At 42.4% G+C, this 16,896-nt stretch overlaps 1 protein-coding gene across 1 annotated transcript; it reads right to left on the bottom strand.

The window, feature by feature from the left end:
• Positions 1-4,634: 4,634 nt before the first annotated feature.
• TXNIP (thioredoxin interacting protein) lies at positions 4,635-8,853 on the bottom strand. The gene is made up of 8 exons (XM_004380312.3): positions 8,277-8,853; positions 7,634-7,706; positions 7,382-7,529; positions 7,102-7,204; positions 6,714-6,970; positions 6,456-6,612; positions 6,191-6,342; positions 4,635-6,072 (listed from the first exon to the last, which is right to left on the bottom strand). The coding sequence occupies exons 1-8, from the start codon at positions 8,524-8,526 to the stop codon at positions 6,037-6,039; spliced, it is 1,176 nt and encodes a 391-aa protein (XP_004380369.1). The 5' UTR covers positions 8,527-8,853; the 3' UTR covers positions 4,635-6,036.
• Between the last annotated feature and the right edge of the window lie 8,043 nt (positions 8,854-16,896).

The raw sequence follows: 16,896 nt of genomic DNA, 5'->3' as shown, positions 1-16,896 counted from the left end.
GCTGGTGTGGGTAGTGTAATAGGGAGTGGTGAGAACTGGCAAACCAGAGCTTGCCCAGCCCCTTTGGCTCCAGCTGGTTGACACCATGAAGAATGTGGGCCTGGTGTTACCAAATATAATTGTTTTTAAAAGAAGCCAGAACTGTAGATTTTAATAAGATCTAGTTTTTAAATGTTTGCAACCAATTCAAAATTTTAGGGAAAAACTGTACAGGTTGATCCACATGTCTGAAGCTGATGTGGCCTATGGGCCCCCAGTTCACTGCCTCTGGCTTAGGGTTTCCTCCAGCCATGTTTCAGTTCACCAACCTCAGCTAAAATCGAGACACAGGAAGAGAAACATAAATCACAGTGTGATCTCCCCTACCCTAACCCCATCTCTCCTCTAACTTCCCATCAACCTTGGAGCACCTATGTCAGGGGACACAAAACAGGGAAGGCAGCATCAGAAGGGGTGGAGAGATGTAGGAAAGAATAAGGGGAGAGAAGTAATCAGTCTTTAGATATAGAAGGGTACCCAGATTAAAGGCCAAGAGAGGGTAAAGTCCCAAACTGGGAATTTTGGTAATTTTTGTTTTTCCTTACTGCATTCCTAACCTCCAGACCCCTCTCATAGTCAAAAGGATCTTCTGGGCTTGTCAATGATCTCCCTCCCTCCTACCACCTCCAACTCCCGGGTGACCTAGTTTTCCAAAACCGTACTCAGCAGATCTTGCCTTGTCAAACTTTTTCACTATTTCCAACTTTTCTGACCTCCACGGAACTTTTTTCTACTTTCCAAAGGTTTGTGAAACCCAAACCTGGCCTTCTAAGGTCTCAAAGTCTGTTCCCAAGAGTTGGGGGCAGTGAGGAACATGATGTTGCAGGAGAGTCTGGAGCTCTCCTGCAGGACAGTTTGGGGAGTCAGAACTGCAGAGAAGGCCCTGGGTACCTTCATCAGATCATTCTCCGGGGGAGAAAAGGAGCCATGGGCCCTGCCCAACAACCCTTTTTCATATCTACAAGGATATGGAGCTAAAAACATCTTGGGTCTGGAACAGAAACCTAAGTTTACTCAGGGTTGGAAAGTGAGGCAAGTATGAAAGGCAGGGAATGAAGAGAACTGGGAGAACATAATATAAAGGATTAACCATGAGTCTGGATAGATGATGGAAGAAGTCAGAATTTAGACAGGTGGAGTGGGGTGGGGGGGCACTTCGAACTACAGGACCATATAAGGGAAGCACAGTTCTCATGCCTCTGAATGCACCCACCCCTCAGCAACTGAAATCCTTCCATCTTTCCAGGAGGTTAAAAATATCAAAGCTGGGTACCCAGCCAGACATTACCAAGAACTTGTTTACTGACCATTTGATTGATTTGAAGAGGTAGTCCACAACTCCATCACCGAACAAGGAATGAAGATAGATCTTGCTTGACATCCAGGACTCAGGGCACGTGGGATTCACAATTGCGTCCCCATGATCTCTCTGCTCTTCTCCTTCTCCCATCATTCTGTTGCTTGGAGATGACCAATCAATTGGTAGTCAGAACAATCCCAGCCTTCAGAGTCTGTTCATTCTTTTCTCTTTACATAACAGACTCTGCAGAGAGTTGGGCAGGGTCAAGTCAAGGAAAAGATCACAACAGGACAGGAATAGCCTAAATAAGCTAAATAGGGAGGATTTCAGTTTAGGAAATGAGGATAGAAGTGAAGTCAGAACAGAGAAGGAAACAAAAGTTTCCAGTCTCCCAGTCCAGAACTATTGAGGTTGGACTGCTTAGTGGCAGGGACTGTGGCTATTGAAACCCATTGTTATCGAGTGGATTTTGACTCATAACAACCTTATAGGACAGAGCAGAACTGCCCCATAGGGTTTCCAAGGAGCAGCTGATGGATTTGAACTGCTGACCTTTTGGTTAGCAGCCAAGCTCTTAACCACTGTGCCACCAGGGCTCCATGGCCAGTGAAGATCAGTGAAATATTTTCCTTATCCACCTAATATATTCCATCATCTTCTCACCTACAGATGGTCGAAGGAAAGAACTCTAGGAGGGGTCAGTAGCCTGCTGAAAAAAACTGGGTGAATGTCCCTCTTTCACCCTACTTCATGCCCTTCAGCTTCTGTGTGATCTTTTCTTGCTGGCCATGTGCTTTATCAGTTCCACTCTCCACACTTCCCTCTCAGTGCCTCCATCCAAGTTAGATCCTTGTGTTTCCATCTCTTCAGAGGTATCAAGGTAGCCAAGGACCCTGGTTATGGAAGTACCTACCTTTTTCTTGTTAATTTTACTTTCTCTAGCTCTTTTCTCTCTTTAGATAGTTTTCTGTCTTTCCTCAGATCTTTCTAAACCAGATTGGGCCTAATGAATAAGTGATACTCAGAACTAGATCTCCTCCGATGGCTGTACATGTAGGTTACAGCTCTTTAAAAATTAAAGGCATGGTGATAGTTGCAAACATGGTGAATGTAATTAATGTTACTGAATTGTACACATAAAAATAGTTGAAATGGCAAATGTTTTGTTACACATATTTTCCCACAATAATAACAAAAACGCCATGTGAGAAGAGCTTGGGAAAGGAACACCTAAAATATCCTCTCACTTAAGTGGAGAAACAACTGGGAATTATACTTAAGAGAGGCTGTATGCAGGAAATGTCCTGGGGTAGAGTAGAAGTTATGTGTGGAAAGGAAAAGGAAGTAGAGAGGAGCCTTTTGTGTCCTAAGGGAGAGACAGATTTCCTCTGGGGGAACATCTAGAGCTGCCTACTTCCTTCCTCAGACTTTGCTGTGCTGTTCAATAGGGTAGTCACAAGAGGCTATTAAAATTAAAACTAATTAAACAAAAGTTTTAAATTCAGTATGTCAGTCACAGTAGCCACAGCTTAATAACCGCATGTAACTAGTGGCTACTCTATTGGACAGCACTGATACAGAACATTGCTATCATCATAGAAAGTTCTGTTGAATAGTACTGGATTAGGGGTGGTAGAGTATGAGGATGGGATGCATATGTCCTGGCCTTTCCAGGATCAAATCTCTAACAGGCCTTGGATGTGAGTTATCTATCCTCTCTCCACCCACTCCTGTTCATATCTTGTACTAGTAGCCGAGCTGAGTACACAACCAGGCTTAGGCGCTCCCACTCCACTGTCTTTCCATCCCTTTGTCCTGCCCTCTAGCCTTCCAGCCTGCTCTTGTCCTTGCTCCAACCCTCCAGTCCCTGGAAAACAAGCTGCAAGAAAAAATTTTTCCATCAACTCTGACCTAGTTTCCTGATACAAATTGGAAGGGGAGGAGCCACTAGACTCTTGAACAGGTGAGCAAGGGAGGGGGGAGAAGTAAGTTATCAGGTGAGAGTCACCATGGCAACAGGAGAGCTAGACACTGACACATTACTAAAGAAAAACTGGGAGAGAACAGAGCAAAAGAGCTACTGAGAATGAAAGAAATAAACAAAGGGAATTTGAAATGGAAAAGGATCTTTTTAATTTTATTTTCTGTTTAATTCACACTGATTTTATGTAGAACTTCCAGCAGTCTGATGTTTGGAATTAGTATGTGGAGGTCCATGGAAGAGCTAACCCCCATATAAGGGCTGGGACTAGATGTCTGCAAGGGTTTAAATAAGCCAGAAATCAGAAAGTCCACTGACCTCTACCATCTCAGGGTTTTTCACCCTAGTCATTCCTTTAGGAATAGTAAAAATCACTTCAATTAGAGGTGGAAGTGTGGTATCTATTATTACCCTACGAGGAAGAAATAGGAATTGCAGAAGCATATCCTGAGGGATGAGGTTGGCGCTGAACATTCAGCAAACATTTACTGAGTTATGATTATATACTTGGATAGAACTATGCTAGGAACTACATAGATAAAAATGGTAGCTGTCTTCAAAGAATCAAATGCTCATAACTCTAAACTCTTTAGTCCTGAATTATTCCTATAGGAACCCTGGTGGCAGGGTGGTTAAGAGCTATGGCTGCTAACCAGAAGATCGGCAGTTTGAATCCACCAGCTGCTCCTTGGAAACCCCGTGCGGCAGTTGTACTCTGTCCTATAGGGTCACTATGAGTCAGAATTGACTCGATGGCAAGGGGTTTATAGCCAGCAATATAACCAGGTTTGGTTAGCTCACTCGGTCGCTAATCCAGAGGCTCCTCAGAAGAAAAGTCCTGGCAATCTACTTCTGAAAAACCAGCCATTGAAAACCCTATGGGGCAGTTTTACTGACTTGACTCCATGGCAACTGGTATTGTGGGAAGAAACCCTATGATTAAGTTATAAAAAAGGGAATCTCGACCCTTTCCTTCTAAATTCCTTCACAAACCTTATTTTCCTCTATTTCAAGAGCTCATACACTCCAAAATTGAAGAAATTTAGTAAGGATTAGCTATGGATGTAGCAAACAAGCTTAGACCACCAGGAAACTCTGTACAGTGGGGTAGGAAGGAAAACTAAATGTAGCTCAAATTCCTTCCCTTCTCACCGCTCCAACACCCACTCTGACTGTATTCTTTAGGGTCATCAGAACTACCCTCTCCACAGGATTTTCAGTAAGGTGAATTACAATCTAGGGGAAAAGCACCTTCAGGTATACCTTCTTTCTAGTAACTTCTCCAAGGTCATCTTATAGACAAAAAACTCAACATTTTGTCATTTAAAATTTATTTATTTTTTTTTTACAAAGAATATCTCCACTTAGGGTGAAAATATATCTGGTTAAGTACAAAATGTAATTTTTACCATACAAAAAGATACACAATTTAAAAAAACAAAACCACCTTCAGCCCACAAACTTTCTAGCTGTAGAATTCTCCAAAAAACGTGGAGTTCAGTGCTATGACACAGGACAGTGAACAAAGTGCTATGGCTGAGGGTGACTGACCAAGTGCTAGGGGTACAGTGAGAGGGGCTGTGAACATCTGGGTCTTCTGATGCTCAGGAAAGGGGCCCAGTGGCCTTTGTGAAGACCTGCCCTCTGGCTTCTCATGGCAGCATCCAAAGGCTATGATCACAGTGTTGGGGCATCTTGATCTAGAGTCCCTCCTTTGGTTTGGAAAAGTCACAGTGGGCAAGACTGGCAGCAGCAACTGTTCTTGTATGATCAGAGGATCAGAATTATATAATTCTGTACACTGGAACAAAGTATCAAAAGTAGTAACTTTTTTTGGTCATTGTTTTTATGCCTAGACATGGTAGACGATTCAGCTTACATTAGAGATGGGGGGGAGAAAAAAACTTGACAAACTAAAGTGCTAACAACTTCACCTCAGAATCAACTCTAAGGAGTTACATGAAAAAGAGAAACACATTCTCCCATATGAAAATGTTTCCAACAGGAGAACACAGTGCAACAGATTCAAAAAAAAGGCCTTTAAGACCTTTGGTGGGACATAATTACTACAGCTTTAAGCCAGGTTATATAGTATGTTCTGAGCAATGACAATTTACAGCTTCTTCCCTTTAATTCACAGGGAAAGCTCTCTCCAAAGTCTGAACCAAATCACCTCTGGATGGTTTCTCTTTTTTTCTATGTAAGTATACAAAGGGTAACACTGATTTTAAGAACCTCCTTTTCCCAAAGTTTTGGCCATATTATATATTTTTCATTTTCCTAGTTTGCAAAATCAGCTCTGTTGTACATGGCCCAGAAGTTCAAGGTCTGATGTTGTTACCACAATCTATAATATCTCCTCCACAAAAACCTTGGGAAGACCATGCCAGCAGGCCATTTCTACCCTTGACTCAAAACTAATAAAAATGCCTCAATTTCAAGATCTGAGAAAATCAGACAGGCCTGAGTTTTTCTGGTGTGTTTTAAAACCCATCCAGCAGACATCCATATATCACAACACTGGCGCTGCCCAACGAGTCCACACTGCTTAAGGCCCAGGAGATGGCCTGCTGATGACCTCCTACATTGGGAAGTCAGAGGCTGAGGTGGACCCATACCCCACTGTAGAGACTGTTGAGTCTCTGAAAATGTAAGAGTCCAGGAAGAGGGGCAGAAAGAAACCAGTAGGTACAGCTGCTGCTTTTCTTTCACATGATCACTGCACATTGTTGTTGACAATGCAGGGATCCACCTGGAGAAACAAAGAAGAGACCACTTTAGTTTGGGTAAGAACTAAAAGAACAACCTAGCTTAGCAATCCCTCCAAGTCAACATCCTATAGAAGGCTTAGGACAAATGACAATTTTCACCTCAGTGTAAGTAGGTGGTGGCATGAACTTGAACTCAGGGGCATACATAAAAATAGGGCTGTCTTGAGAACTATCCACATCATCTAGCAGAGGGGTGGTGGGGCTCTCCAACCGGTGATCTTCAGGAATGATATCCATATAGCAAGGAGGAGCTGAAGAGAGAAAATATGGATAAGAAGCCTTTTCAAGAAAGGCCTGACCACTACAATTCACAAACCCAAGCAACAGGCCGAATGGGGAAGAAAAGGCATTAGGTCTGGCTCACCTTCTGGGGTATCAGGGATGTTCAGATCTACCCAACTCATCTCAGAACTGGTTTGGCTGGCCATGCTGGATGTCCGGCTGCTCAGACCTGATCTGCTACCAATTACCAGGGGCAGGTCAAGAATCACTTTCTTGGAGCCAGGGACACTAACATAGATCTATAAAGGAAGATAACAATTTGTCAATCTAGAGGTCTGGAGAAAAGACCACTGTTGAAGAGACAAACAGTTCTTTCCTATAGCCACCCCCACTCACTCACCAGTAAGGCGTATTCAACTCGAAGGATGTTGCAGCCCAGAATGGAAGGCCTGATCTTCTGGACCCGAAGGCTTTTGCCACGCCATGACGCACATGTGCCTGAGATAATATGATTGCCTCTAACCGACGACAACTTTTGCGTCAGCACCTTGGTTTGGCCATTGGCAAGGTAAGTGTGGCGGGCTACAATGGCAGCTTTGGGGACCACGATGCGGGAACATGTATTCTCAAAGTCAGCATGTATGGAAATCTCATCACCTAGTAATAAGAAAGATGAAGATTTATTACTTGATAGTATAGTTAATGACATTTTCTCTGCCCCCTCCAACCCCCAAAGCTAAAGTTCCTGTTAATATCAGCCTACTCATTTTAGGCACTAGGTTTTTTACCTTCACAGAATCCTTTTCTGTCAATTCGAGCAGAGACAGACACCCGCCCATCAGGAATGAACATGCAGGAAACTTTCTTCTCTTTTTTAGCAGATACAGGTGCCTATGTAGAATAGGAGAAAAAAAATTGTTTTAAGAATCTCGAGATTTTTCCCCCCTCTCTCCTTTCTACTCCTTAAGAGACAGCTTTCCCTCCCACCTTCGTGACTAAGACTTGAGATACTTCAGTCTAATGTCCACCATGACTCAGGAGAATAGAATATCTTAAAATCAATCTCACCATTAAATCAGGGGTATTGACATCCACTAGATCCATCACTTCAAAGTTTTTCTTTGTCTCTTGAGTTGGCTGGCTGGGGCGATCAAGAAAAGCCTTCACCCAGTAATCTACACACCCATACTTTCCTTTGAAGGATGTTCCCAGAGGCCTGTGTCAAGAAAAAGTAAACAATTTTAAAATGTTCACCAAAAACAGTAAGAAATCAAAGGACAGAAAGATTTTTAAAGATAAAAGAGTCCAGCTAAAACCTACCCCTGAGGAAGCTCAAAACCGAACTTGTACTCATACTTGTTTCCAGGTCTCATGATCACCATCTCATTCTCACCTGAAGGGAGAGAAAAGTGAGCAACCATTAGGGGTTTCTTGTTATGCTTAAAATGCATCTGTGTGATAAGAAATGCTTGAGTAGCACGTAAGGATGTTGTAGGACCCCCATTTTCATCCTTTATGTTCTTAACTGTGAAATCTGATGCATTTTTGTTGGGCACAAAGTTGCAAAGCCTTGCATTGTTCAAAGACTCAGCCAAGACAGTTAAACCACTATCATCTCACAGATAAAGCAAGCAAATAGTAAGCAACTTTATCACACAGATCTCTCTCAATAGCTGAGGCAACACCCCTCAGGATCACCTTTAGGACACAGCACCATCATAAATTGTATTTAATCACCCTTTTTTGGGGGGAGGGATGTTTGCAGATTAAAACTAAAAGAAAAAAAAGGAATCAACACAAAATTCAACCACTCAACCTCAGTAGGTTAGAATATTTAGTATAGATTACGTTTATTAATTTCAGCTTTCTTCTCTAATCAGCGTTCACCCTCCAGGCCTTGTTTAACAAATAACCAACCTTGGGACACTCCCTCAGAGGGGCAGAAGTGGAGAGTCGTTCTTACCTGTCGGCTGGTCTTCCAGGAGAAGCGTGTCTTCGTAGCGCAGGTAATCCAAGGTCTGTTTGCATTGCTGCGAGCCCTGCATCCAGAGGACTTTGGCCACTCCGCAAGCCAGGACCCTGACGGCTTTGACTCGAGTCACTTCACACACCTCCACTATCACCCGGCCAGCCACCTTCTCCCCACTGCCGTACACCTTCTCTGGGTCGTTAAAGATCACTTCGAAAGACTTGATCTTCTTGAACATCACCATGATTGGGCTGGCTTTGTTCAAGTCTTAGAAACGAGGAAAAAACAAAAAACCCAAGATCCAAGAAGGACCTTTTGAGATTATTTCACTCTTTCTAAGTAACGAGGATGCCCTTAAGCTGGCTGAGTTTAAAGACCAAAGATTTAAAAAAGCCCACAAATGACTCTCAACCTCTGAACTTCCTAAACGGCGTCAAATTTTTTTTAGCTGCTTCTAATACCAAGCTATTTCAAGAGAAAAATAAGTTCTTTCTTTCTTTCTCCCAATAACTGGAAGACAGCTCGGGATCTCGGCGGGATAGCCCCCGCAAACCGTCGGAGCAGACGAGAAAAGATTTCAACAACGATCCGGAAACTGCTTTATATAGTAGCCGGGCTTGGCAGGGCCATGCGAGCGCTGGCCGCGAGGCTCGTGCTGCCCTCGTGCACAGCCCTCCCATTGGCTGCTCGTCTCTTGTTTACCAGGAGTCCGACCAATCAGCGAGGTCGCAGAAGCTCGTGGACACGGTGTGCTCCTGGTGGGGAAAACTGTTGCTTTGCCCCGCTGCCTCGGCGGGAGGCGGAGGCGGAGGGGTTGCCGAGCGGCTTCCAAGGGGCGTAAGGGACGGAGGGACCCGGTGACCCGTAAACCTGTCTAAGGGCGAGTAGTCGTCGGAGGGCGGGTGTAGATGCTTCTTGTTTGCGAGCGGCGTTTTGAGGTAAAGGGAAAATGTGCGTATGAGGGAATTTTGTGCCTAGTCTTAGCTACGGCGATCAATATAGAGACAACAGTTTATTCCCGCTCTCAAATCACAAGTCCGGTGAAACAATCTCACAGCCCCAAGAAAACTTTACGACTGGGGCGGAGGGCAGGGAGTGGTGGTGGGTACCGTTCAGGAAGATCCCTTTTGTCATTCTCTTTCCCCGCATCTCTGTTAATAAAAACAAAGCAACCAAAAACCTGCTGTCTTTGAAGACCAGGAGAACTTAGTCACAAACTCTAAACCTTTCTGCAGTCCTACTGGGAAAGCTGGTGGGTAGGATTCCCCTCGGGCTCTGGGGCAGTGTGCCTGCGCCAGTCCCCACCCCCTGTCCCCTCTATTCTGTTCTTCAAGTTCTTTGGAGCGGAAATAGTAAAGGCGTGTTTATATCCTGTTGCTTGTCCCCTAATCTCTTCCGTGTCTACCAGCAAAGTCGGGGAACACATTGTTTTTATGTTCTCCGTTTACCTCACTACTTCTTCAGTAAGGTGTGCCCTTAAGGCTCTGGTTATCTCTTCCTCTGGAAAAGGAAAAAAAAAAAGGATGCTTCACTCTTTTCATTTTCTTCCTGAACTACGTTCATTCTTTTTTTGTCTCCATCCCCTCTCCAACTCACTAAATTAAAAGTCTGCCACATCTGTTACCCAACACTACTCACAGCCTTCAAGTTATTGAAGCAAGAAAGTTTTCTTGTTTATAACTAGTGCCAGTGGGGAGATGGGCTTACCCGTTTGAAGGAAGAATTTACCTGTCTTTTAAACGGGTTTTTTCCCCCTTTCCTTTCTTTTTAAGCACTTTAGAAATCAGTGACAAGGGAAAGAGAAAAAAGAAGGTTCACCAGAGCACTATAAATTTAAGCTAAAGAGTTTATTCTTCTGTGTTGGTTTAATTTGGCGCTCTGTCTGAGGGGTTTTCCTTTAGCTGGCCATGAGATGCATTAGCAGCTGAATCCTGAGAGATTACTCATAAATGTTATAAAAATTTGTTTACACGTGTGCAGGATTTCTCCTCCCTTTTCTTTGGTTCCTGGTCCCCTCTCATATATGTCTTGGAGAATCAGGAGATTATAACTTCATGTCTTATGCTGGAAAGAGGAAGATAATGTCCCCAGGACTGAGATGGAGAAGTAAATAGAAGCATTAGAGTATATGGAATTCTTGCCCTCTCAGCTATAAGAAGGCTATTCGTTGTTAAAGATCCTTCTTTTTTTCTCATACACCTTGACTGGGTTGACACCCTAAGGCTAACAAGTTGTAACTTGACCCCAGTATTAAGTAAGCACAAGAATTAGGAATCATGATTCTGTTGGGAAACAAACAAAAAACACAAACACAGCACCAACCCTCAGGAACAAAAAACGGAACATGTTGATCCTTAGGATGTGTGGGTTTGAGGTAGCACCCTGTTCTAGAAAGTTAACCAACCAGCTAGGCATGAGGTGTTTCAGTCAGTCACCAATACTGATCTGAGTTATTGTGAGCAGGTAATTTGAAAAATTCAAAATTGTGGCTTCTGGAAGGATTTTTAATTTGATGGGTATGAAAGTGTACATAAATATGAAAAGAACAAAATGTTTACAAAGAAATACATGAATCAATACTGTTTAACAGTGTGATATGTAACCACATAAATTTTGAGGGCTGAGAGGAAGTGGGTAGTAATGGATCAGGGTGGTGGTTATTTGAGACATGTTGGAGAAAAGGAAACACTGGTATGTATTTATTTGGGTACATCTCTGAAGTGCTAAAGGAGCCCTGGTGGCCCTCAGTTGCTAACCAAGAGGTTGCTTCGCAGGAGAAAGATGTGGCAGTCAGCTTCCATAAAGATTTACAGCCTTGGAAACCCTATAGGGCAGTCCTACGCTGTCCTGTAGGGTCACTATGAGTTGGAATCGACTCAGAGGCAATAGGTATGGTATGAAGAGCTGAATTTTTTCGTTTTTAAAACTCCTACAATTCTCTCTTGCTCAGCTTCTGTCTGCTTCCAGTTTCTTCTTCCTACTTTGCAGAGCTCCGTACAGACCACTTGTTTGCTCTGTGTTATGCCTGGATTCCCTTGAATGCCAAAAAACTATTCAGCTTTGGCAGCAACAGCTGCCTACCAGAACTGTAGCCAAGGCGTGTTCTGAAATGGATCCCTCCTGGATGGAGTTGTTCATGACCTTTTACCTTATAACCTGGTATTCTGGTAAAAATCTGTCCCCTGATTCTTATTTCTCCATTCCTGGGTTGAAGAAAAAATCTTGTAAACTCCTTTCCTGAAAAGAGGGTTCAAACACTTGTAGAGGGTGGAAAAAAGGCCCAGAAGGAACAACAAAAATAGGGCTAAATCCAAGAGCTTTGCAAATGAGATCATCTTTACCTGTAATTCCCCCCACCCTATTCAATCCCACTGCCAATAGGAAACAGGAGGTGATTGTCGTTTGTTTGCTTTACTGGAGGTGGTTGAATGAAAGCCGAAGCTTTTAGGGTGGGAAGTGCCCTCAGCGCTTTGTTGCCAGTCTGAAACAAGTCACTAGTTGCATTTCTCTTTTTTTTTTTAACCTCTGGCCTGACAAACATTTAGAACTCTAAAGATTCATAGTTCCCAGTGCAAAACAAACGCCTTTCTCTGTCGCTTTAATGACTTCTGTCACCTCCACTCTGTAAACTTCCCTTTCTCTCTTGTTCCCCCCTTTCCCATTTTCCCCTAGGGAATGTTATTTTAGAGGCAAATAAAAGCTTGAATGTGAGCGTGGAATTCGAGACTGTCCAACTCTGTATAAGGCTTTAAGACATAAATAAATAAGAATATAATAATATTTGCATAGCATCTAAGAATTCAAAGTGAATTTTTAATAGTTGCCATTTATTGAACACCTATAATGGACCAAGTCCTTTTATATAATAATCTCCAAAAAAAAAAAAATAAACAAACCCATTGCCGTTGAGTCAGTTCTGACTCATAGAGACCCTACAGGACAGAGTAGAACTGCCCCATAGGGTTTCCAAGGCTGTAAATTTTTGCAGAAGCAGACTGCCACATTTTTCTCCCATGGAACGGCTGATGAGTTCAAACCGCCAACCTTTCTTTTTTCCCCCACGAAGATTTGTACATACAATGTTATGTGACCCTAACTGCTCTCCCCATACTGTGACAGCACACTCCTCCTTTCCACCCCTGACTCCCCATGTCCATTCAACCAGCTCCTAACCCTCTCTGCCTTCCCATCTCACCTCTGGACAGAAGCTGCCCCCTTGGTCTCTTGTATCTACTCGAGCTAAGAGGCACACTCCTCACGAGTATCACTTCATGTCCCACAGTCCAGTCCAATCCGTCTGAAGAGTTGGCCTCGGAAATTGTTTTGGTCCTGGGCTGATAAGAGAATCCAGGGGCCATGCTTTCGGGGTTTCTCCAGTCTCAGTCAGACCATTAAGTCTGGTCTTCTTACTAGAATTTGAGTTCTGCACCCCACCTTTCTCCTGCTCCATCCGGGACTCTCTGTTGTGTTCCCTGTCAGGGCGGTCATTGACGGTATCTCTGCACCATCTAGTTCTTCTGGTCTCAGGCTGATGAAGTCTCTGGTTTATGTGGCCCTTTCTGTCTCTTGGGCTACTACTTTCGTTGTGTCTTTGGTGATCTTCATTCTCCTTTACTCCAGGTGGTTGGGACCAGTTGACGCATCTTAGATGGCTGCTTGCAAGCTTTTAAGACCCCAGGTGCCACTCACCAAAGTAGGATGCAGAACATTTTCTTAATAAGCTTTGTTATGCCAATTGACCTAGATGTCCCCTGAAAGCATGGTCCCCAGACCCCTACCCCTGCTACTCTGTCCCTCAAAGTGTTTGATTGTATTCAGGAAACTTGTTAGCTTTTGGTTAGTCCAGTTATGCTGACTTCCCCTGTAGTGTGTGCTGTCCTTCCCTTCACCTAAAATAATTCTTATCTACTATCTAGTTAGTAAATAACCCTCACCCTCCCTCCCCACGCTTGTAACCATCAAAGAATGTTTTCTTCTGTGTTTAAACCTTTTCATGAGTTCTTATAATAGTGGTCTTATACAGTATTTGTTCTTCTGTGACTGACTAAATTCACTCAGCATAATGACCTCCAGATTCCTTCATGTTATAAGATGTTTCACAGCTTCATCGTTGTTCTTTATCGTTGCATAGTATTCCATTGTGTGGATATACCATAATTTGTTTATCTATTCGTCCGTTGATGGGCACCTAGGTTGTTTCCATCTTTTTGCTATTGTGAACAGTGCTACAGTGAACATGGGTGTGCATATAATCTATTCGTGTAATGGCTCTTATTTCTCTTGGATATATTCCAAGGAGCAGGATAGCTGGATCATATGGTACTTCTATTTCTAGCTTTTTAAGGAAGCGCCAGATGGATTTCCAAAGTGGTTGTACCATTTTACATTCCCACCAACAGTGTATAAGTGTTCCAGTCTCTCCACAACCTCTCCAGCATTTATTATTTTGTGTTTTTTGGATTAATGCTTGCCTTGTTGGGGTGAGATGATATCTCATTGTAGTTTTGGTCTGCTTTTCTCTGATGGCTAACAATTGTGAGCATTTCTTCACGTGTCTGTCAGCGCCTGAATATCTTCTTTGGTGAAGTGCCTGTTCATATCCTTTGCCCATTTTTTAGTTGGGTTATTTGTCTTTTTGTTGTTGAGGTTTTTCAGTATCTTGTAGATTTTAGAGATTAGACGCTGATTGGATTTGTTGTAGGCAAAAATGTTTTCCTAGTCTGTAGATTGTCTTTTGACTCTTTTGGTGAAGTCTGGATGAGCATAAGTGTTTGATTTTTAGGAGCTCCCATTTATCTAGTCTCTCTTCTGGTGCTTGTGCATTGTTACTTATGGTTTGTATTGTGTTTATGCCATATATTAGGGTTCCTAGTGTTGTGCCTATTTTTTCTTCCAAGATCTTTATTGTTTTTGATTTTATATTTAAGTCTTTGATCCATTTTGAGGTAGTTTTAGTGCATGCAAACCGCCAACCTTTTGGTTAGCAGCTGAGCATTTTAACCGCTATGCCACCAGGGCTCCTGTATGATAATCTCAATGATGCTGTGTTTATAAAGTCATCTTATTCCAGAAAGGACTTAAGGTTAAATTATTTCACTTAATTCTCACAATAACCCTGAGACTCAGGGTTGATTAGGCCAGGCTTAGAAGGCTTAAATGCAAGTTGCCTATAGTCGTAGATCTTATAAGTAGAGCAAGATTTTGAATGCAGGCCTGTTTAATTTACAGTCTGTACTCTTTCTACTGTTTTGTTGTTTCCCAGTGTTTTAACACATAATATTTTGTTTGATCTTCACAACAATCCTGTATAGGATTCAGAGCAATTATTAGATTCATAGAATTTTAGAGATGAAGGGGGCTCTAGCAGTCTTTTTTTTCCCCACCTTAAACCATTTCTTTTATTTTGGTAAAGTGACTTGCCCTCAGACACACAGCTAGTAACTGGTGGAGCGACAATCCAGACCCTGGACTCTTAATACTTAACCTCGAGTTTTTGTCTCTGAGATGCTTTTTGGGGGCTCTTTGTTTATTTAGTTTAGTTTTAATTATTTTAAAGATCTCATCTGGAAGCATACATTTCATGTTTATTGGGCTCTATTTTTCTATCATGCAGAGGAAAAAATGGATATCTAAATATTGCCCAGCTTCTTCAGGGGAAGATTGGGAAACAGGCTGAATGAACTTGTGTTTGGTCAGAACTATGGAAGGCCCAGTGTAAGATATTTCTTAAAGTTCTCTCTATAAATAGTAAAAAAATCTTATTTTCCTTTTCTTGTTTTCACCTTATCTGTTTTTTCTCCTTTACTTTCAAAGGGATTAAACTCGTTGTCCTGTCGTCTGGCTTCTGCTATCTCTGAAATGGTTTTCTTCAAGGTTCCAAAGGAAACCAGAGTAGTTTTTTAGGCCTTATTCCCCTTTACTTCTATATAATTTGAAACCCGCCATCTTTAAAAATTTTAAACATTTATCTTGACTTTTGGAGTTCATTTTTTTTTCTCCTTTGCTAGTAACTCTTTTTCTCTCGGTACCCTGAAAACTTCTCTCAAGGGTTTATTCCATACCAAACCAAACCAAACTCATTGCTGTCAAGTTGAATCTGACACATAGTGACCCTATAGGACAGAGTAAAACTGCCTCATAGGATTTCCAAGGCTGTAATCTTTATGGAAGCAGACTGCCACATCTTTCTCTTGCAGAGCAGCAGGTGGGTTTGAACCACTGACCTTTTGGTTAGCAGCCGAGTGCTTTAACCACTGTGCCACCAGCTCCTAAGGGTTTATTATTTACCCTCTTTTTCTGTTTCTTTACACTTTACTCTTCAGTTTACCCATCTGTACATCACTTTGTGTAAATGACTTTAAAATTATACTATACCTCTAGCTTGTCTGCAGAATTCCAAGCTGGTATCTCAAATTCAACTTGTCCAATAATGAACTTGTAATCTTCCCCATGTGCTCAAACCCATTTCTTTTCCTGCCGTCCTTGTTTCTTTTAATGGAACCATAATTCATTACCCCAGTTGTCAAGGCTTAAAATCCAGGAATTGCCTTTGATTCCTTCCTCTCTTAACAATCTCCATGTCCACTCAACTGTCAAATTCTGTAGAGGCCATCTTTCCAGTGCTTCTGGAATCTCTTTCCTTTTTCTTGCCCCACTGCCATCACTCTAGTTCATGCCCTAATACTTATGCCTAGATTATTAATAGTTTAACTGACATTCATGCTATGATCTGTAGATCACAACTGGATTAGTCTAATAAAAATTTGAGTTCCTGTTTATTTCTGTAAGGAGCCCTGGTGGCACAGTGGTTAAGCGCTCAGCTGCTAACCAAAAGGTTGGCAATTGGAACCCACTAGCTGCTCCACAGGGGAAAGATGTGGCAGTCTGCTTCTGTAAAGATTACAGCCTTGGAAACCCTATGGGACAGTTCTGCCCTGTCCTGTAGGGTCTCTATGAGTTGGAATCGACTTGTCGGCAATGAGTGGATCTGTTTCTGTGATGCTCATTCATTGCTTACTGGATTAAATATAAATTCTTCAATATGGCTTTTAAAGTCTTCATAAACTGACCTCAAGTCAAACTTTGCAGTCTCATTTCTTACCTCAGACAAACCCATGTACTCCTTGTTCCCCTAATACATCTTTCTCTGACTTTATGCGTTTGCTTATGCTTTCCTCTGTACCTGGAATGCATGACCTTCCTTCCCCATCTCTGCTTTTTGAAATCCTACCCACTCTTCAGGAGACAGCCAAATGACGTTTCCTCAATGAAGCCTTTCTTGATTTCCAATCCCCTCACCTTTCATCTGCAACCAAATATGATTTCTTCTTTGAATACTCTGTAGCATGTTGTTTATATTTCTCAGCACTTACATTCTGCCTTGTGTAAATTGCTTTTTCTCTCCTAAATAATAAATTTTTAGGTAGCAGCAACTGTGTCCTTTTTTTAATCTTTGTATTCTTCATATTACGTAGCAGAGTACATTTCACAGCATGATGCAATAAAATACCCATTGCTGTCGAGTCGATTCCGACTCATAGTAGAACAGAGTAGAACTGCCCCATAGGGTTTCCTAGGAGCACCTGGTGGATTCAAACTGCATACCTTTTGTTTA

The sequence above is a fragment of the Trichechus manatus genome, unplaced genomic scaffold, assembly GCF_000243295.1.
Source record: "Trichechus manatus latirostris isolate Lorelei unplaced genomic scaffold, TriManLat1.0 scaffold00073, whole genome shotgun sequence".
In the NCBI taxonomy this organism is placed as follows: domain Eukaryota; kingdom Metazoa; phylum Chordata; class Mammalia; order Sirenia; family Trichechidae; genus Trichechus; species Trichechus manatus.
This window is presented reverse-complemented; position numbering and strand designations above follow the sequence as displayed.